Source organism: Stegodyphus dumicola, chromosome 4 (assembly GCF_044657685.1).
Source record: "Stegodyphus dumicola isolate Sdum_Otavi_A_Nest chromosome 4, ASM4465768v1".
Lineage (NCBI taxonomy): Eukaryota > Metazoa > Arthropoda > Arachnida > Araneae > Eresidae > Stegodyphus > Stegodyphus dumicola.
In genome coordinates this window covers 63482604-63505761 of record NC_140771.1, presented here as the reverse complement: position 1 = coordinate 63505761, position 23158 = coordinate 63482604, and the positions used below count along the sequence as shown (strand labels likewise).

The window sequence follows — 23158 nt, the reverse complement described above, 5'->3', positions numbered from 1 at the left end:
GAGAATACTTTCAAGAGGGTATCTGAAATGCTGCTAAATAGGGATATGGTCGTCAGTAACAGATACCTAGATCACCCAACAAGTTGTCATCATGTATTATATTGTTTACAAGTTGGTGAACGAGTCCACATGTGCAGCTTCTGGATAATTTTCAGAGGCAGCTTGGTGACTTGCTATTGCATCCCCAAATTTATACTACATAAATTCAGTCAGGTTTCAGATCCAGAGCTCTGGTTGGCCTATTCATCCACAGAATTTCCTCACTTTGAAGATATTTATTTATTGGTTGAGCTGTATGTGGATGAGACCTTTTTCTCCATAAAGAGGAATTGAGAGCCAATTGCACCCTGAAATTTCCATTTAGGGCTTTAGAAATTCCTCTAACCTCAGAGCAGTCAGAAAATATCTGCAAATACATATGGAGTAGTGTGCACCCATCCAACATTTTGCAAGCCCAGACCATGATCCTCTGCTGTCATAATACTGCTGCTTTTTCCTGGTATTGGAAGAATGGTTTTGGTTTCCAGTGTCTGTCCAGATGAAGGTACACTGAAAATCAGCTGAATATAGAAGCTGAATGTAAATTACTGAAGAGAAGCTTCTGAATTTAAGTCCACAGCTAATGTTCTGTGTACTATGCTGGGCACTTTTGGGTGAAGAGGTGATTGAGAAGCAAATAACAGATCATCTGGGCAGAAATCTATCATGAAGCCTTTTGAAAACAATAACCCTTGAAAATAAAGTTTGAATGGCAGCCGAGAACTCATGGTTAATCTTAATAGCTGTAATCCTTTTAAAACTGTCTGAAAATGCTAAGTTCTGATCTTCATTGGGTATCATAACTCTTGACATGCTTCCTAAACCTTATGGATATGTGTCTAGTTTTCTGAAACAGCTTTTATGAACTTCAAATGTTAGTAGATGTTATATTGAGTTCTTTTGCATCCTAGATTTGAGAACGCCCTACCTTCAAACTACCAGTGATCCCACCATTCAAAATTTTGATTAGTTGTTCTACTACACTGCTTATGAAATTTAACAAAATTTGTCAACAAACATTTACAATTTAATTTTCTTTTTATAATTGTTAAACTGTAAGGTACACTGAAGATGCAAAACATCACGACCTCACTAAAGAGCCAAACATACAACAGTGTCTGCAGTGTCTTAACAGTGACCACTGAACTGTGTGTTCTGAAACACTTGTGCTTAGACCTGGACTGTATTGGGCTGTCAGCTGAGCCATTGTTTGGCATTAGTTTTGCTGATGACACATGAACGTACAACACCTTGGCATCTACTGTCAGTTTCACCGTCATTTATCCACTTTGCATAAATACAGTACAAAGACTGGATGTCCTTTATCCAGAATGATCTATAATCCGGACATCAAAGCCACAAATTTACGCATATGTGAATAGCGTTTAATGCACGCGTCCGCTACGCATGTGTGTAAAGTGTTTACCCTCGCGCTTCCGATAGTGAAGAAAGTGACAGAGAGGTTATTGAAAATGAACAAATTTTGATTGACAAGTTAGTTGGTATTCTCGACACTGCAATTACAGGACTTGAACAGTAGTACTTTGTAACTGAATAAGACATTATGCCTGTTTATAGAATTAAAGGGAAAGTATTATCACAAAAAACGAAGCAACTCAAACAATTTACATTGATAGAAATGTTTAATAACGTAAACAAATAAATATTAAGCCTTTTTTTTTGTAAATTTTGATACCCTTTAAATCATAATTGGTCTTTATTTCATAAATTAAGGTTTAATATCTTTAATTATATAATTTCTGCATGCCATCTTACCAGATTTAAATTAATGATCTATAATCCGGAATCGGCAAAGTCCCGACGAGTCCGGATTATGGATTACTAATAATGGCAGATTGAAAACAATCTACCAGTTGTGCAATTTCAAAGATATTTGTTCTGAGTCGTCGGGCCAGTACAGTCTAACCTCTATTAAATTAGCTTAGATCAGCAGTCTTTTCCATTACTCACAAAAGTGAGAGCAAGAATGATTCCTTATCTTCTCTAACAGCAGTTTAATACCATTCCTACTTAATCACATGCCCTCTAAGTCATCTAGACGAGTTCATTAAAAAATGTGGGGATGGTCATATTGTTTTGGTTTGTCAGTGTTTGTTTATGCTCTTAAAAGGAAAGCAATATAAATAAATTATCTAAGGATTAAAAAAAATTAGTCTAGAGATTGAATCTTTTGTCTTTGCAATCTTTTCTTTATATTATTATGTCTTATATCTATGCTAAAAGAAGCTCTACCATGTCATTGTTGAATTTGCAAATAAATGCTAATTGTTTGCTGTTGAAACCAGTCATTAATTTTTAGTACTTAATTATTAAGCAGTAAAATGTTCTTACGTAATAAAATGAGTATCTACCATTAACCAATATGTATATAAGTATTCCATCATACATATATAAGAAAAAGAACTTGCTTTAGAAATGATGCATATAATTATTGATTAATTTTATGTTTAGTAAAAAATTTTCATTTGATTTTTTATTTTTTCCAGAACTAACTCCAAAGTTGCATGATTTGGGTTTGTGGATGTCTCCGACACGTTCTATTCCCGGATATACTCATGAAGCTGTAGGCTCCTTGATGACAATTCTGAAGGCTCACATTGAAGATGCTGATATATTACCACCTGAATTAATAACTGCCCTAAGAGTACTTCAGTACTTGACTCTTCCAGCTGGTAATTTTTTTTTGCATATTTAATTATATAAATTGTCTCATATTTAAAGAGAATATTTTGCTTTATGCAATCTATTTTTTTATATAACATTATTGCATTACTTTCTTTTCCTAAAACCTATTAAGTTATTATTATTGTTATGCAGAATTGCAATTTTGTACTATTTTTTTAAAATTTTATATAAACGTATAATTTGTTATTTCTAGGATTTTAATATTAAAATAATTTATTCTTTGCAGGATAGAAATAAAGGTTATTAAAATGATATATAACATTAATAGCAAATTCAGAAATATATCAGGAAAATAAAAACAAATTTTTACTAAAACTTCTAGAGTCTCACATCATTAACCGAATACCTTTTGTAACTTTGTGAGGCAGAAATTTTTTCTTTAGGTATGTAAGACTTTTTCAACAGTGGAAAACATGAAAATTTCCCTTATTAATAAACTTATCATCATAGTAAAACTCCTTGCAGAATCAAACTATTTTATTTATAGAAACTGCACATTATTATTATGTTAATGTAAAATTTAAATTTTTATCCTCTATATTATGAGGGAAATAATTTTGACAGGTTCTTTAAATGAGAGATTTCTAATACATGATCACACTTAGGTACACATAAAAATTTTATGCATAGAATCACTTCAAATTTGCATTGGTATTTGCAGATACATTCAGAAGTGTAAGTGAATATATTTGAATTAAAGAAAATTTAAAGTCTTAAAAAATGTAGCATATTTTAAAGCAAAACTGGGGTCTCAATAATTCATTTCTTCTTGGAGATGATTTTAAATAAGTTCACCCAATACATTTAGGAAAGTAACATTATGAAATAAAATTTAAGGTTTGTTTTATTAATAGAGTTTTAGGAAAACATACCTAAATATTGAGGGGGGGGGGAAAGAAAGAAATTTCTCTATCAATACATTTTTGTCTGATTTTTCAACTTTTTGCACTGTAATTATTTTGTTATGATGACTATTCAGTTTCACGTTTCCTTTTATTTTATTATTTGATGATTCGTTTTTTCTGAGTGATTTTAAAAAACATTTTTATACTTTAAAGAATGGATCTTGTCAATATTTCAAATTCCCTTATTAATTATGTAGACTTTATATATACTCCCTTATGTATTCTTTCTTACTATATCTGTATTAATATTTGAAATTTTCAGCACTTCAGTTTCAAAATATAAGTTTTTAAAAATATGTAATTGTATCTTCCTCTCCATTTTTCAATGATTTTCACCAATTAATCTATTTTTAAAAACTTCGGTCGATCCATGGATATGCTAAAGTTAATGATTCTTAAAATTCAGATCCCTGAAAAGTATTTTTGTTACTGACAGATGTAATTATAAATAGAAATGCTTAAAGCATAATACTGTTGGCATATTTAGAAAAAATAATGATAAATATTAGTTAAAAGTTAATTAAAAGACACTTCTTAAAAAATGTCTCTTCAATAAAGGGGCATTTCTGTCTTAATTTATAAGTGTCTGATACTTCAGACATAACATGTTATACTTGACTATATACTTCAGACTTAAACATGTTATATATTTTTGTAATCAGAAAAGTTGACTTTATTATTTAAAATTAAAATTGAAAAATCAATTTTTTGAAGCCAAAAATAGTCTTCAGTAAATAAAAGCTCTAAAAATCTGTAAAATGTTGTTTCTTAAATATGACAATCTTATATCTAAAATTGTATCAGTCATCTAAAATTGTATCAGTGCACATGTTTATTCTTTCACATGCAATAATGTTTTTGATCAGTTTGTCATAATTTTCAGTTTTTAATTAGAATTCATCAAATTTGTTTATTATAATGATTTTCATGATATGCTGCTTCTTACATCTACAAACTGCAAAAATCATTGTGACAAAGTCTAACAATTTTTAAAATATAATCCTCCAAACTTCAAAATTTTCTAAAATATATTGCTTAAATTGTTACAGTGCTTAGAATCTTTTACTGCTTTGGCTGAATAAAAAGTAAATTTTTACATCCTTATCATTATCTGCTAAACGCTTTCATCTTGTGTTTGGGTACTAGTAGAACATACATTTTGTGCTTCTTCTGCACTGAATATATCAGCCAGTTTTCCCCCAGAAAATTATATGTAAAGAAATGTTTTTCAAGCCATGATATTCCTTACTTCTGTTTTAAGATGCATATTTTTATTTTGTATTATACTATTTATATGCATATTTCTATCTGTCTATATATATTATCCTATTATTGATATTATTATTATTAATGTTGTTGCTATTTATATGCATTTTTCTTTTAATATATATTATCCTTTAAGCTTCTTAAAAATGATTAGAAACTATTATAAGTTATTCAATCATTATATATTTATCTGCTGCTAAAAATATTTTATTACCAATAGAATATTCATTTAAATGTAGTAGTCTCTTTTCCATATATTCTCTGCTTTTTATTTTCATAAAATTTTGTTTAATCAAATATTTATACCAGGTTCTTCAAAGCTACATGATGGGGAGAATGGAGAACTCAAGTATATGTATGCTATTATTCAAGTGTTTGCTAACGATGGCATGGAGTGTTTTAGAGGCATACTTCAGGTATTGTTTAAATAATATGAAGCTTCTTTTGTTGTTGTAAGAAACATCTCTGTGCTTTCTTCATTTTATTTTTTTGCCTTGATGCAGTTTGCTAAACTACTATGCTGTCATTCACTTAATGCATATGTTATCATTTCTAACTACCATTACTGCTATATCATATTATACTTTCTGTATGATTCATAGTATTCATGACAACCCTATAATGTTATTTCATGGTATCTTAGACTATCATGGAATGATATAAGTTGCTAGCTGCATCACAGTAAGGTCATTGCCTAGAACTGTATGATGATGATAGTATAAGCATTACTTCTACTAAAGTAAAAAACTCTTGTACAAAAATTAGATGAATAGATACTTAAGTATTATCTCATTGACCATGAAACTTGCAAAGCAACAGAATTTAGTACCAGGTATGGATAGGCATTGTGTCACAATACACTCATGACATCTGAGATGTCATTTGATGCAACCCTTAACTGATTCTTGATAAGCAAACTATTGCTTTTGTGAATAAGGATATAAAGTAACAGTTAATCCTATATTTTTCTTGCATTTTGAAAATATTATTAAAATTTAAAACTATCTATTACAGAACAACAAGCACTAGATTATTTTCAAAGTTATGGGATCCTACCATCAAGAAAGGTGTATATTAATTGGTATGGTCAGCTGAATACGACTGATAACACAGTAATAAAATGGAGCAACTATCTTTGAGAAGCTTATCCATAGTGTTTTTAACATAACTTCTGCATAAATTGGAGGGCTAAACAAAGCAGTAGAATTTGACAAAAACCATTTTATGAAGAGCAAAAATGAAGCAGATCAATTAATGATTGTTTATTTAATAAAGAGGCTTTGGTTCCTTCACAATTCCATAAAAACAACCGGCACAACTTTGGCAAAATCTCTGGCAGCTATCATGGTTCGATGGTAGCCAATTTTCATGATCAGCAGCGGGCTAATACGCAAGCATCCAAGAATATTATAAACAAAAGAAATTATAAAAAGCAGAGCAAAGTGTATAGAAACTTTAATGAATGAGAATTTTGAGTAAGACAGTATAAAGAGATATAGCAGTTAAACAAAAAAATGTTTAGTGGGGATTTTCAAGTTAGATATGAATTCAAATGAGAGATTTGATTTTCCATCTTTATGAAAGATGTTTTAGAAGTTAGATCCTAACTGTAATGAATGCCTACATAGCTTAAAAAGTTTGCTAGCAATTTACATCTTAATTTTTAGTGAAATTTGAATCTAGAGGGAAGAATTGCGAATAACAATTGTCTGTTAATATAGAAATATGAAAGGCAATAAAGATATGTACTTGTACTTTAAGTAGGTAAGTTCATTATTATTATTAAGCATTCTGTGAATACATTTTTGTAGATCATATTGTAATGCATATTTTAGTAAATAAAAAAATATTGTATTTCCTGTTGTAGTAATAATATTAAATTATGTAATTGTAATCTGAATAAAGCATCTTAGTTTTGCACTTTTTCTGTTTGAATATGGTCTGTCTGTTAAAAGGGAAAAATGTTTTAGCTTAGAAGATGTTATTTATTTAGGTACATTATCATAATTAGAGAAAGTCTTGTTTATTGTGACTCATATTAAACTGATAAACCAATCATCTTTAGTATTTTCTTATCTGATTTTAGGAACATTCATGTAAATTGAATAAAATATAATTATCATGTAGAAGGAATTGATTATGAATGATAAACATATAAATCATCATTAAAATTCCTGATAAATTATATATATTTTTAGTGACTTACTAGCATTGCTTTTACAGTGAACAATGTTTAATAGATAATTTATTATTTTAGAATATTTGTGACACATTTTTAAAACCATCTCATCAGTCTCCAGCATTAGTCGGCTTACAAGGTGTCCTAGTAACTGCTATAATAAAGCCATCTATTTTTATACTGAAAGCTATATTAGCATATCTTATTTCAAGCAGAGGCACTGAGGTAAATTGTCTTTTTTTTTTTTTTTTTTTTAAATGTGATTCAGTCTATTTCAAATATTTAAAAAACTGAATAAAAATGTAAAGGTTAATGTAATGGAATTTGTATTTATCAGTTACATAACTTTTACTGTGCTCTAAAGCTTCATTTTTAAAATGAGAAACATCTAAAATAAGAGGTAGTAATCAGAAAATTAAAAAAATTTGTTTTTATAAATATCTAACCAATTTTGAGTTTTTAATCTATGAAAATAGTATCTACAAAGGCTGTTCACACATTTTTAAGATGACTTTGCTTTACTATTAAAAAAAATCGCCTGCTTAGAAAATTTTTTTAAAGCTGCAGCTATGTTTTTGAAAGTGTAAATTGACAAAAAGAAGGAAAAAAGCATCAAAGTTTGGCTTTAAGGAGAAAAATGGTTCAAAATACATTTCCATGGAAAAACGTAATGTTCTCAATGTGGTAAAGATAAAAACTTGAATGTTAAAATAATATCCTCAAAGTGAAAGCACAGTTCCATAATCATTAAAATGTTCAGTGTCAACTGTAAACAAAGTGATTAATATTGAGTTGAATCTTAAAAAGGAAAAAAAAAAAAAAAAAAAAGTAATGCACATCATCTTACTCCAGGACATATCGTCGGAAGCAGAACATGCTACAGAATTCTGTATGAGAAGCACTTATTCAGGCCCACCAGCAGCAGAGCAGTAAAAGTGGCTGAACACTGGAGTTCAGTCCGAGGTTCAAATCCTGTGAATGGGCTGGCTAATGGGCATTTTTGTGGTTTTCCCTATATGTAACGTCTATAGACCAGTTTCCTTCACGAAGTTATCCCTCCCCTTAGTCAGGCAGCCCTCATGGCTTTGCCATAATCACTTAAAACAATCCAAACCAATTATTTAGACAAAAATGGAAAAATGTTGTCACATTAGATGAATCTTTGGTGTATTTAAATAATTACAATAAAAAGATCCAATTATTCCCATCAAAGAGAAGGAAAAAATATCTTAGAACATAATTCAAAGAATCTAAAGGAAGTTTTTTAAAGGGATTTATGATTGTTGTAGTTTTTTGATATTATATGGTATCTCTCCGACTTTCCTAATGTGTCGTCATGGTGTAGTGGTTCCACACGATGGGCCGGTGTTCCAAAGGTCCGTGGTTCAATTCCTGACGAAGGCGGTTGCTAATTTTTCATTTCTAATGCTTCCAAAAAATACCTAATGTCTTTACAGTGGTGGTGCCTGAACTAAAAGGGTGGTGATGATTCCTCCTCACCCAGGATTTGGTGATTGGATCCCCTAAAACCTCCAGTCGCCCTTTAAAAGGGGGAGTATATAAGGTATTTCTCCCGCTTTCCTAGTGTGCCTTTGTGGTGTAGTGGTTCTGAATGCTGGGCCGTTATTCCAGAGGTCCGTGGTTCGATTCCCGGTGAAGGCGGTTGCTAATTTTTCATCTCTCTTGCTTCCAAAAAATACCTAATATCTCTATAATGACAAATAAGAATTAAAGAAAGTGCAGAAAATGTCAAAATCAAATCCACTTATTATCAGAAATTTATTTTATACCCAATTTTCAAATTTGAAATACAGTCTGTTTCCCTATAGTGCCATTAATCAAACGGGTATCAAGGCCATACTCTTCACTCATATCCCTATTATATTTCCTGATCCATGGATTTTCTAAACGTTGACTTACAGTTCTCCTAGGATTCTGGAAAGCTGTTCAAGAGGAATGGGATAAAATACCTCTTTTGATACTAAAAGAGGCTTTATAGCTTTGGAAATTATGATGTAGAAAGATGGTAGTGAAGATTAAGGGTTATCAAATCTAAAATTTAAAACAAACAAATTTTAGGTAAAATATTTCTGTAAATACAATGAAAATCATCTAAAAATGTGCGAACAGCCTTTGTGTTCCTTTAGTGCTAATCTACTGTTTAATGTCCGACTGCTGTTCAGTATTTTGTTTAAAAGATTCTTGTTTTTGTTATATGTTTGCAGTCTTTTTAAGTATACATTGTTTATTATTAAACTATTAAATGTGTTTATTAAAGTGATAAGTTATAAAATTGTTTATTCAATTTTATGTTAAGTTTTTTTTTAATAAAGATATAATTTACTACAAGTTTTATGTGTTTAATATTTACTATATTAGTTTAAAATTTCAGTTTAAAAAAAAGGGGGAGGAGGGGAAATGTTAGCACAAAACCTGGCCCTTTTTTTTTTTTTTTTTAATTTTAAGTTTTAATATCAATATCTGTTCTTCAGATCAGAATGAATACATATTTTTTTTAATGATTACTGTGAACGAGTGGTATTCAAACTTTAATCCAATGTGATTCCGTAAAAATGTGAATAACCTCATAAAGCTATTTTATGACTGCATTCGTAGCATTCACTCTCAGTTACATATACAATTAAATCAGACTTTTTAAGATTTTCATAGACCTTGCAACCTTACTATAAATTTTAGAACCATAGTTTGATTGCAGAATTCAACCATGTCAATTAGTTTTATCTTATTCTTTTTGGGGGAAATGTGACATAGACCCCCTTCTTTTTTGGTAAAGAAAATTATTCTACAGAGTATTATAATCTTCTACTATGTGATCACAGAAATCAAATGATTCGGGAAGCATTTCATAAAAATTTTAAAATCTTCTGTTTTTATATGCAGCATATGGCTAGTCCCGGTGCTTTGGTTAACTTGGTGAATACCTTTGTATAGGCCTCTTGACACTCATCAAGGGCTTGTAGAGAGCATGCATCCCATTATGGTTTGAAGCTGTTTTGTTTTGCCTTCCGAAGGTATTACGAGGGTATTCATAATATTTCAGGAATTCAAAATATTCAACAGTATGTTTTCTGTCAAACTGATCACAAGTGACTTTGGTGTTAATATTTATGACCTCATTCTATTTTGTGCATAGTTTGTGTTACCTCTCTCTGCATGAGTAAATCATAGTGACAATGCAGTAGTAGTGTTCTACCTCAAGAATGGAATTTATAAACTCTTTTGTTGCAAAATCTTATAAAATGTAATTTGACATTCAAATATAATGCTTTATTTTTTGAAAATAGAATTGAAAATAACTGTAAGATCTAGTAGTGGCGGGTGTCATGTTTTGTATACAGTTAATGACAGATTAACTTTCTCACTAATTTACAACACACAGCATAGATCATATACACTTTATACAAACAGAAAACATATTAATTAGGGCAGAATTGCTGATTATAAAATCACTACACTGAACATTCAGCCTATCCCTAACTCTTTTCCTCCACCTTAGAGGGCATTACTTACTTTTAAGATTAAAGTTTTGGAGAAACAAGCACTACACCTTCCCCTCCAGATTGTGGTTGGGCAGGTTGTCCAAACACATTCTGGTAACAAAAGGTGTGGTGCTCACAATCCAACATTATATTTACTAATCTATAACTATACTTGATTATTAAAAATGTAAGAAAATATAAAAATACTACAGCATTTATATAACAAAATAGTTAATGCTTGGAAAACTTCAAAAAATGTTAAGAATATTATGCTTAGTATACCTAATTGCTATAAATATCTAATTTCTGTAACATTACAACTGTTACTTAGTAAAGTAAAGAGATATCTTACTATAAGCTTTAAGAAAAATAAGAAAATTAACAAATCAGTCTAAATCACTAAAATTAAAGTTTTTTGAATTGTTCATATCATCAAGTATCTAAAAAGTTTTTCTGTTCGTATGTGAAAAAAATATTCATTCTTCTACCAGTCTGGATAAAACATCTTCTGTACCCATTTTGACTTCAGAACAGTGTTTCATGTTAATATTGTAATTTTACTGAGCAAGAGCCCAGTGCTGTAATCTAGATGATTACATGCATGTTTTATTAAGTAAGGTAATGGATTATGGTCAGTGTATTGTTCAACTCCAGTTAACTTCTGACTTGCATAGGCTATGGGTAAATGTGCTAATTGAAATTTTGAGATAAACATGCTGCAACTCCTATTTGAGAGCCATCACAGTGACAGTGTATAATGAACGGTTGCTCCAAAACTAATCTTTACAACAATAAAGCTTTAATCACAGCATTCTTAAGCTATGTTGTGCCCTTCTTCCCATGGAATTTCATCAGGTAGCTTCTTCTTCGTAAGTTCAATAAGAGCATGTACTAGTTCAGGATATTTTGGAATATAATCTCAATAATAGTTACATATCTGACATAAACTCCTGAGCTGCTTCTTTGTCTTCAGTTTTGATAACCTGGAAGTTGCTTTTATTTTCTCAGTATCCACTTCTGTTTCCCAGAATCAATTACATGACCTAAATGTTTGATTGTTGGTTTAGCAAAATCACATTTGCTGATATTCATTGTAAACTAAAGCTTTTCCAATTTTGTGAGTATCATATTTAAATGAATTATACAAGATTTTCAGTCCTTTGAAAAAACTTCAATGCTGTCAATATGTGCTCTGCCAAAATATCTGTATTCACATATTGCTTTATTGATTTCCTTTTGAAATGTTGCTGCAGCAGCTTTTAGACCAAAACTCATAACTTTATATCTGTACTGTTGTTGATAGGTTTTAAACAAAGTGTAATCACGACTTTCAAAATCCATGGGAATAGTCCAATACCGTCAGAATAAATCCAGTGTTGATACTATATTAGCTTGTTCTAGTGAATATATAAGTTCTTCTGCATTTTGCATAGGAAAATCATCAGTAATTGTTACAGCATTTAATGCAAAATAATCAACAACACTATTGAACTCCTCTGTCTTTACATGAACTAAAAGGCTATGCAATTTCAGCACTTCTTTCTTCTGTTAAATCAAGTTCTAACAGCTCTTCAATTTGTTCATCAACTTTGGCTTTTAAAGTTTCAGGAATTTGGCAGATATGCAGTTTTTTCCTTTCTTTATTGGGTTTTAATTTCATTATTTGACAATCCACTTTTGCAATTTTCGGTTTACATGTAAATAATGATTCGTTATTATGAGTTGCCAAATTTGCTGCTGTTGATCATTCATTAATTGTTCAAGTTGCAATTTCTAGAGAAACCTTTTATATCTTGAGATAAAAACTCAAGATTTTATATCTTGAGATGAAGCTTGTGGAGTTGGATAAATCTCTCAAAATTCTACTTCATTTTTGAAGATAACTTCCATAACATTTACTCTAGCAATATACTTTAATTCACATGAACATGTCTTACTTTCCATCAGAGTGTTTGACATTATATGAATGAGGTAGGCAATTTATAATCTCTCCTGGACCAGTCTATCCTGCATAGAGTTTTTTGGACGAGATAGGAATAAACAAATAAAATTTATCTCCTACTTTACATTTTTTAGGAATAGCTCAACGATTAAAGCATGTCAAATAAGCTGCCTGTTTCTCATACTATCAAAGATGCTTGATCAGCTGCTTGTTCTAAGTTTATTTTCATTCCCCCCCCCATGTCAGTCTGTAGCGATATCTACCATGAGACTTTTAGCAGCCCAATAAAATTTAGCCTTGGTAAAGTTGTCAGATTTAAAAGTCATAAAGTCAAGTGCAGTGCAAGTTGTCAAATGAAGAAAGTCCGTGGTTTCATCCGACAGACGAAGAGGACAGACATCATCAGCAACTACGCTAATGTGGTGCAAGTGTTTATATACGAGGGCCATCCAGGAAGTAGATTACGTTTCCGTCTGTGTCCGCTAGGGGCGGGGCTAGCGCGGCCATCTTGGGGTCAGAGCGTTGTGCAGCTCAGTCTGCATCTAGCCGTGCTAGTGAGAGGTTCGTGCTGTGCTCCATTCAGATACTGTGACGGTTTGAAATGTCTGCGTTAATTGAAAATCCCGCGAGCTGCGAGGTGCGCTCAGTAATAAGGTTTCTGACTGCAAAAAACTGTAAACCGATAGAAATCTATCGGCAGCTTCGTGAAGTGTATGGGGACAACATTATCACTGAAGGTGGAGTGCGTCAGTGGGTCATAAGATTTCAAAATGGCCGAACCAATGTTCACGACGAAGATCGAAGTGGGAGACCCAGCATAGTGACCGCCGAACTTCTCGAAAAAGTCGATGCTAAAGTCCGTGAAAATCGAAATTTCACAATAACGGAACTTTCTTTGAGTTTTCCACAAATTTCGCGAAGTTTGTTGCACGAAATCATCAGTGAAAAGCTTGGTTACCACAAGTTTTGTGCAAGATGGAAGGCAAGAAGAGGTAACGAAGTGGTTGAAGGCGCAGGCGGCCGAATTTTTCGACGAAGGAATTTCCAAGCTCGTACATCGCTACGATAAATGCCTTAATTTGTATGGTGACTATGTAGAAAAGTAGTATTTGAGTGTGGCTTTCATCTGTATATAATAAAATTTGTTTCCTATACTTTGTTTATTTTTTTATTCCAAAACGTAATCTACTTTCTGGATAGCCCTCGTAGAAAGTCATGTCCTGTCGAGAGTCGAAAATTTGCTGTAAAACCTGCACGGGGCAAGTCCATTGGGATAGGCGAAAATGCAAGAGTATTCCACACCTTTATCTTTTGAAATGAGTTTATACAGTACAAAGTCTGTAATCCAGACGTCCATTATCCGGAATGATCTATAATCTGGACCTCAAAGCCACAAACGCGCATAAAGCGTTTACCCATGCACACTTCCAATAGTGAAGAAAGTGACAGAGAGGTTATTGAAAATTAAAAAATTTCGATTGACAAGTTAGTCAGTATTCTCAACATAGAAATTACAGGACTTGAACAGTGGAACTTTGTAACTGAATAAGAAATGTTGTCTGTTTATAGAATTAAAGAGAAAGTATTAGCACAAAAAAATGAAGCAACTTAAACAACTTGCATTAAAAGAAATGTTTAATAAAATAAACAAATAAATATTAAGCTTTTTTTTTTTTTTTTTTTTTTTTTTTTTTGTAAATTTTAATATCCTTTAGATCATAATTGCTCTTTATTTCATAAATTACGGTTTCATATTTTTAATTGTATAATTTCTGCATGCCATCTTACCAGATTTAAATTGATGATCTATAATTCGGAATCACCTAAGTCCCGACGAGTGCGGATTACAGACTTTGTACTGTACTTGTTTTAAGAGTTGGTTCACTTTCTTCTTTATCTCTGAACTAAACTGGTGGCTGGATAGAGGAAAATGTGACTTACAGCCATTTTCACCCAAAAGATTGCCCTTTTTCATTTCCAGGTACCCCACAGTGGTTGGGGATCCATTGAAAAACCAGCAATTGCTTTGGGTACATTAATCTTAGTCTCAACAAGAAAGTAATTACTAGGTATATAGGAGACAGCTGCCATAATGGTAGTTTGGGAGTCAACAAATATAACTGCCTTGCTAAAGTTTGTATCAAATCCAAGAAGGATTAAAATTGCTTTTTCCATGGCAAAAATCTGTTTCAAAGTTAGAGGCAAAAGGAGAAATCCCTGTAGTAGACTTGGGAATCTCTTTATAAGCAAAAAGCAAATATGGCAGTTATTTATCCTAGTTAAATGGATTGGCGCAGATGACATGATGCAAAGCGCTTTTCAAAACTCAAACGTATCTCTCTACAAAACCACTACTAGCTAGATATCCTGGAATTGAAAATTTTGGATGAAATCCAAAACATTTCATAAATTCTTGTGTCAGTTGAGAAATAAAGTTGATCCCTTGATCACTTGCTATAATTTTCGGAATACCAGTATTTACCAGTTCCTGTACATATTTCCAACAGAACGTTACATGTAGCTTTTAAAGGATGTAATGGAATGGCTTCTAGCCAATGCAAATGTTAATCCACTAGACATAAACTATATTTATATTTCCTAGCCAAAGAAGGTTCTGTAAGACCTATAGTATTGACATTAACAACTTTGAATGGTAAATAAGGTCTTAGATGAGGTAATAATAATTCTATCATTATTTTTTCATTACTTCTTAATCGTATGATTGGTATTATTCTGTAATATTTTCAGCCATATTGGGCGAGTAAAATTTATGTCCAATTCTCTCTTTTGCCTTCTTTATTCCCATGTGAGTCATGAAAACAGATTCATGTGCTAATTTTAAAACATCTTTTCTTCAACTCTTTGAAAGAACTGACTGTTGAACTGAATCTCCCATTACTTTATTCTTATGAAAAATTATATTATCAGATTCCATAAAATTTAATTTTCCCTGGTTTAAATTAATTTATATATCTTCTAAATCAGACGAGACATCTGCTGCTCTCAGAATTTCAATACATCATTATAATGATAATTTTGAAAACTTGTGTCCGTGTTTCCAAACGCGTTTTGACATACATATCATTCCTATTTTGCATTTTGGTTTTTTCATATGAGAGAGGGATATTTATTCCATGCTTATATGTCTCCATGTAGTACAACTATTTTTTCATTTCACCTTCCAATTTCGTTTTCCCTTCAAATTCATTCCCCCATCAAACCACATCCATGGCACAAGAGTTCAAAGGTTTGTATGAGTAATAAACAAACTCCATTCAAGAGATCCATCACTTCCCCCAGAATGTCTGCTGGTTAACTTAATAAATTGGAATAATCATCTTTCAATGACATAAATGGCGTTATTAATTTTGCTTCTGTTTCTTCACTGAATGCAGATATTAACTTGATTTTTCTGTTATCTTGATTGCTTTTTGATAAAATATTACTTTTTAACATCAAAATCGGTCTACCTGATAGCATCAATTTTTTTATTTTCAACTATTATTTTCATATATTGCAGAGATTGAATTTTGACTTGTTTCTTATCAGTGTATCAGTGTATTCTGTATTAATTTGAGCCACAACAATGTCATTTTTCTCTAATTTGCTACTTTCGGAATTAGTTTTACTTTGATTTTTGTGTTTAAATTTTTTACCACAAAATGTGTCACAACACATTTAGCTATGTGTTGTGAAGATCCACAAATATAAGAATATTTTCTTTTTTACTTTGTTTTGGACAAACCATCCAGTTTTTGCATTTGAGAGGGTATATAGTGAGTACTTTTGGTTTCAATATTCGGACTTTTCTGAAAATAGTTACCAGTCTCATTTAATGAATTTCTTTTGTAAGCAAAGAATGTGTCACATTTCTTTCCAATTTCCACACGTTTTAACCAACTATGACTTGTTTTACATTTATATACATGACTGTCTCATGACCAAGAGTTTGCATTAATTTATTGGCTGCGATTAATTCATGAACTGTATTTAAATCACTCGCATTCCTTAACATGCAATAAAGTTTCCACTGTGTTGTTAACTGGGGAAGCAAATTTGGTGCATGCTTTCCTGACTGACGTTTTGCCTTTTGAAACATATCTAAGCATGCTCAAGCAGTTGTCAGATATTCTTTTAAGATTTTATTCTTAAATACTTATAATAATTTTGACATCATCTCAATTAATTGAGATCCATTTGACATCATCTCCACTAACCTAACTTAAAGCATTTGTTGCATTTTCACCCACAAGATTTATTGAAATTTTAGCTTTGCACTTTTCTGGTGCATTTTTTATATTAAATGCTCATTCTAACAAAGAGAAATAAAGTGCCCATGATTCTGGATGAACAGAATAGATATCATTAAAGTTTTTATGCTTTTAATTAAATTTTCTAATGATGTGTTATCTAAAAGGTTAGAATTAGATGAATTTCTAAGTCTTGGGATTTCTGGTTTATGTTCTTTAGCTAATGTAAATGTTTTAGCTTCAACCTTTCAGCTATAATTGTTTTAAAGTCCAATTTTTCAGTGGATTTTCTATCATCAATTATGGATAACAATTTTATCCTTAAGTTCAAATAATTTAAGCCCTTCACCAGTGTCCTGACCTAGTTCTTTAGCCAATAGCAACAAATCATGTTTTTTGAGACCTTTAACTGCTAACACTTTTTTGACTTTATTGTGTTTTCTTAATAGAGTGTTAATTACTTCAAACTATTACAACACCTTGTAATTTATCCAATTATATAGTTTTAGTAACTATAATTTACAGTCAGAGTTACTTTAAAAGTAATACATGAAAATAAATCACTTACCTTTTCTCAGTGAACCTTTTAATTGTCAAGTTATTTTGATGATTGGGTGCATAAATTGTCAATTTTTTTTAATTCCAAAAATGAAATATTTGTCTCAAAGTCAAAAAATCAAAAAAATGCTGCACACTTTGAAATTTAACCTCTATCCTTTGAAACCTTCAATCAAATGCTGCCATCTGTTGAACTGCCGAAATAAAATTCTCACGATATATATTCAGTTATAACAGTACGATGCACTAAAAAAAAAAAAAAAAAAAAAAAAAAAAAATTAGCCCGAGTAATATTCAGGCGTGACATTTTGGAATACCAGTGCTGTGCCTGAGATTATTTCGGGCATGACAGTTAAAAGGTTAAGATGTACAGTTTCGATTCTGATCAGAGTCTGCTGCGTCAGTCTAAAGTCCAGTTGTAACTGTTATGTTAGATCTGTTGTGTCTTGTATGCAGTTAATGACACTCAGATAAACTTCCTTATTTATTTACAATGTGGATTATATACATGCTATACAAATAGAAAATATATTAATTAAGGAAGAATTGCTGATTATAGAATCACTCCACTAAACATTCAGCCTCTCCAGCCAAGAACTAGTCTCCAACTCTTTTCCTCCACCTAAAGGGTGTTACTTATTTTTACGATTAAAGTTTTGGAGGACCAAGCACTACAATAACTATTTTTAAAATTTTTATTAAAAAAAATTCTAATACTTCATTAAATGAAAAATGCAGTTATGTTCTTGCAGTAAAATTTGTAAACATACTGCTTATGGAATACATATTTATATCATTGTTGAATACTGTTTCTGATAATTTAAAATATTTTGAAATGTTTCTTGTGATTTTTAATATTTTTCTTTATTGTTCTTTCAATTTTAATATTTTTGTCCTGCTTTAGTTCAAAGACCTCACAGCTGTCCCAGTTTTGCTGAAAGTCTATTCCCTAATGCTTCTTATCCCACCATCTTCATTTTCATATCAGCTTGCTCAGACGGTAAATACTGTTTGTTTTATATGCAGTAATTTTCAAAATTTCGTGCTTTACCTGTCATTTTCATTTCTATAGTTTTTAAAGGAATAATTGTATATCTGTCAGCTCAAGAAGCATAATTTTTATAGATATGCCAAAATAATGCAAGATAGTATCACTAATAAATCTTATAATAATCATACAAGATGTTTCATAAAAATAAATTCTGTGCACTATTTCATGTGCTACGTTATTTATTTTAGTATTTGTATTGATTATCTGTGTCACTTTTTTAATATATTCGTATTAAGAAGTTTAATCATATACTCATTTGTGTAGTATATGTTGATCTTTAAAAATTTTAAGGTAGTACTAAGAACTTCAGTTATTAGTCATGGAGAAAGGTATAATTTTTTATATTTAAATTCTCTGTCTAGTAAATGCAGAAATTTTGGTGTATATAACTCATTACAAAGTTTTAAATTGCTTTTTTAAATGTATATGAGTGTGCATCTGATATTTATGTTATATATTATAACATACCTATAGTATCAATAGAATGTATTTATTGCACTTGAATTTTAGGTTCAAGCTGAAGTTATTGAAGCACTTTTGACATATACGCAACCATTTTTGGGAACAATAGAATCTGAAGAAGGTATATTGATCACACATGATTATTAAAAAATATACCTGGCAAAAAATGTAAAGGCAAATAGAGGGGGATCAAAATAAGCAGATTTTTGTAATAGAACGCATAAGCTTCTGCATACACATTTATTTACAAAACATGGCATTCCATTACATCACATCCTGAGGTTGTAGAGATGACTTCAGATCAGTAGATGAAAGTTGTCTGCTGATGTCAGATCATCATTTCCAGTGCAGAATTCAAATGGTATGTTCATTGACATGCATTTAATGTATGGGTTTGCAGATGGAAATGGAGGGCTGATGAAAGGTTGTATAGACAATGATTTCTGAGTTGTCGAATTGCCAAACATTCAAGCATATTAATTGTGGGCTGTGCTTGATTGAAACGTTCTGTGATTGGAGGCATGATATGAGCAAGGGAAAATATTTCAGTTCATAGAAATTGGACCACACATTGTAGACATGTTTCATGGCCACTATGATTACTATATTTGTCATGGTTTTCTTCTTTTGCAGCACTTTATGATTATGATTTATGAAAGTCCATTGAGTGCAGTGAAGATGTATTGGCCAAGCTGTGTTAGTTACTGTTCGAAATATTTGTGAAATGCTTGAGATTTTTGAATATGCATGTCAACCATGTTTTGTTGCTGTTAATCTTGTATTACTGTTGGTACTAAGCATTTATTGTAAAAATTAAATGCTCAAAACATTAATTTCTTTTGACATTACCTGTGTTTCTTGCTTACCTGTTTTCATATCTTCCTTACTTGCTAGCACGTACACAAGCAATTTCTACGACACATAAAAAATCTGCTTGTTTCAATTACCTCTATCCCTTCTACATTTTTGCAGATATTTTAGATTCACTTTATAAGTCCTGTAATTAAAGTATTCTGTTTAAATTTTTCACATCTTTTTTCTTTCATTTTCCCTTTTCTATTTAAAAAAATATTTACCATGTCTAGGGTAAAATATGAAAAGTATTCTAAAATTATAGTTAAAATTGCTTATGTTTTAGTACTGAAACACTGTTTTTTAGTATATGTAATTAAAAATAATAAAAAAAAATTATGATTTTAATTATTTAGGTTACTAAGGAAGCTCTTATAACTGTTTGCTTATCATTCTTTTTACCCTCTCTAAATGTTAGAATATTAAAAATTTTTATATTTACAAAATAATAATTCAGTTTTACTTCTTTAATTTTTACAGCATATAGAATTTTGTACAATAACTGAATTCACAACAACTTTAGCTTTATAGTAATATATAATAGTGAAAAATCAAATTTGCATGCATTATGTTATTTGAAAACTTGTAAATCCTTGAAAAAAATTATAATAATTGACACTTTTCATTATTTTTCCTTTATGTATGTAGAAGAGATACAGAAAAACTAAACACCTCATGCATTTATACCGAGTTAATACAAAAATTTCGTAATTTGAACCATGTATGATGCTTAATATATAGAAGATTTCAGGTGCTACTTCAGGTGTTACACTGAAAAATATTATCAGTGTATTGACTATATTGACTGTATCTTTCTTTTTTGATATTTTGATTTTTATTGTATAATATTTATTGCACATGCTTATTTCGTTTTTATTAACAATTCTGTGTTAAAATTTTCAGTTGGTTTTTTTAGGTGTATTTTAAAATATATTTTATGATTGATTTTATGTATTTTATAATTTATGTAAATTGTTAATCAAAATCTGTGTTAAAAAGATTTTTTTAAAGCTTTCAGCAAAAGCCTTTGGACTGAAATGGTTCAGGAAATACTCAAGTACATAAAGCTGTCACCAAGTAATTTTGTCACAGGTTTAACTGTACTGTCTGAATTATTGCCTTTGCCTTTACCTCTACAAACTAGAGAGGTAAGTAAAACTGTAAAGCATGCAGGGATGATTGTGGTGCAGATATAGCTGGAATTCTATACTTTTTATTTTCTCAAATTCGGAACTAGTAAATCTGTAAAATCAATATCTTTTTCAAATTTTTCTTTAGAACAAGTATAGCATTCAATGACTATATAAATTTAAAACTTGTAGATTATATAAAATTCAGTGAGAGGTTAAACGCCTTGTCTAAGCAAACTAAGTTTTTCTTAAAATTTGTCTTTGCTATAACAGAAAAAATTGACATTGTAAAGTTTTGGTCTGAAGTAGTGAGACTAAAAGAACAACTGATAATAACTAAACTGCAATTTAAGTACCTGCTTTAACCTACTTTGTGCACCCATTGCACTCAAAGTTGTATTTGGGCTTTTATTATGTTGGGGGGGGAAAAAAAAAAAAAAAAAAACTGTCTGAAACGGCTAGCAGTTAGCCTGTATCGCTTAAGAAGTATTTCCTTAATTTTGGGATAATTTTGAGATTCTTTCTCATCTTCTCTAGCAATAAATTGTGCTATTTGTGTTGGCAATGGGCTGATCAGATAAAAAAAGGTGTTTGAATTGACGTTCAAAAATTGTCAAATACAATCCAATTTCGTCTTCTTTAGGGTTAAATTTAGGGACAACTCTAGTAATATCAATTTTGAGTTGATCTATTCCTTGATCTATCACTTCCTTTTGAGATTTTCTGCAACTCGAGCTGAAGTTTTAATTTTTCCAACTCAAACAGATGCTCCTTCTCAATTCGTTGATCTTTAGCAGCTTTTTCTTCACACAAACGTTTTTCGGCTACTTTTTCTTCACACAAAAGATTTTCCTTTTCAGCTAATGCTAACCTCTCATTTTCAGCTGCTTGTTCAGCCATTTTTCTTTCATCAGTTATGTTGGTTAATAGGTTCTTCACGAATAACTTTTCATATTTGTCTGAGTTCCTAATTAACTCTTTGAGTTGAATCACTTTCAAATTATCTGAGATGTGCAAACCCAGTTCTGTGGCTAAGACTTGCAGGTCTTTTTTCCTGGCTAGTCCCCAAAATGCCATATTATCCTACTTTCAATGTCCGTTGAAAAGTTTAATATTTGTTTGAAGAAAAGTTATATGTTCAGAAATTTTTTGAATTTCTTAATTACCCATAACAATTACAAAATATTTGAAAACAACATAGAAAAAAATCATTCATCTTAGATTACTTCGAAAACGAAACTAACATTTAACAAGGATTATTACACTTGCTAATAGACAATAAAATGCATAAATTTAGTAAACATAAAAATCCCAAATATAGAATTTAACTTTGATAAATCTTCTATTAGTTATGACTCTGATGTCTACAAAATCCTAAATGCTGTAAGAAATTAATTTTCGATTATAGTTCTCTTTGAAAAACATAATTAGATATATAAGTTGTTCTCAAAAATTACAAAATAATAAAAATTTTTATAAACTCGCAATTCAAAAATACAGCACATATTAGAATGCCTTTTCAGAATAATGGCAAATAAAACATTAATTCAAAAGAAGTATTCGTATTGCATAAAAACAAAACATTAATGGCACAGTTTAAATAATGTACTAGATAAAACCCTTTTCACTTTTTTAATCATTTCTGTTCTCCAAGAGAAAAAGAAAATATCCGTTCATATTATTCATAATATAAAACAAAACAAAACACACAACTCATTCATTGATAGCAATACAATTATAAAAATACTAAAAGAATTATGCACATCAGAAACATTTATCAATCAGAATAAAAACAACATTTCATTACGTAAACACTTTTCGTTCAGAACCAAAATGAAATTTTACTTGTGCTAACTTCTAATGAAAACAAAATTAATCTTCATTTAGAACATAGAATTAAAACATAGGAAATTCAAATAAAAATCAGTAATTTAAACAATGTAAGACAATATAAATTCTTAAAGTGCAACATAGCTAAAAGGAAACACCTAGAGCTTATATATACTTTATATATGATTCTGTTTCGTTTTCAACGACACATTTTATTCCATATTATTAAAGTATTAACAACGTTATAGTTAGAAATTTATATTGTTCCAAGTGAAATTGTTATCTCTTTAATAAGTGAGCGGTAAAGATGCTGAACACTGGTAGTTCGGTCCGAGGTTCGAATCCCGCGAACGGGCTGGCTGCATGGCCGTTTTTGTGGTTTTCCCCATGTGTAACGTGTATACGAGCCAGTTTCCCTTAGAAAGTCCTCCACGAAGGCACCCCTCCCTTTAGGCAGATAGCCCTCGTGTGCTTTTCCATAATTAAAT

The 23158-nt window shown here is 30.7% G+C and overlaps 1 protein-coding gene across 2 annotated transcripts in view; it reads left to right on the top strand.

The window, feature by feature from the left end:
• vir (VIR_N domain-containing protein) overlaps positions 1 to 23158 on the top strand; it is a 199863-nt gene that overhangs the window by 94914 nt on the left and 81791 nt on the right. For both annotated transcript variants that reach the window (XM_085815021.1, XM_085815020.1), the window contains exons 20-25: positions 2547 to 2732; positions 5226 to 5332; positions 7174 to 7320; positions 18250 to 18345; positions 18907 to 18979; positions 20722 to 20858. In XM_085815021.1, coding sequence (XP_085671147.1) covers positions 2547 to 2732; positions 5226 to 5332; positions 7174 to 7320; positions 18250 to 18345; positions 18907 to 18979; positions 20722 to 20858 — 746 coding nt within the window. The remainder of the gene's footprint in view (positions 1 to 2546; positions 2733 to 5225; positions 5333 to 7173; positions 7321 to 18249; positions 18346 to 18906; positions 18980 to 20721; positions 20859 to 23158) is intronic.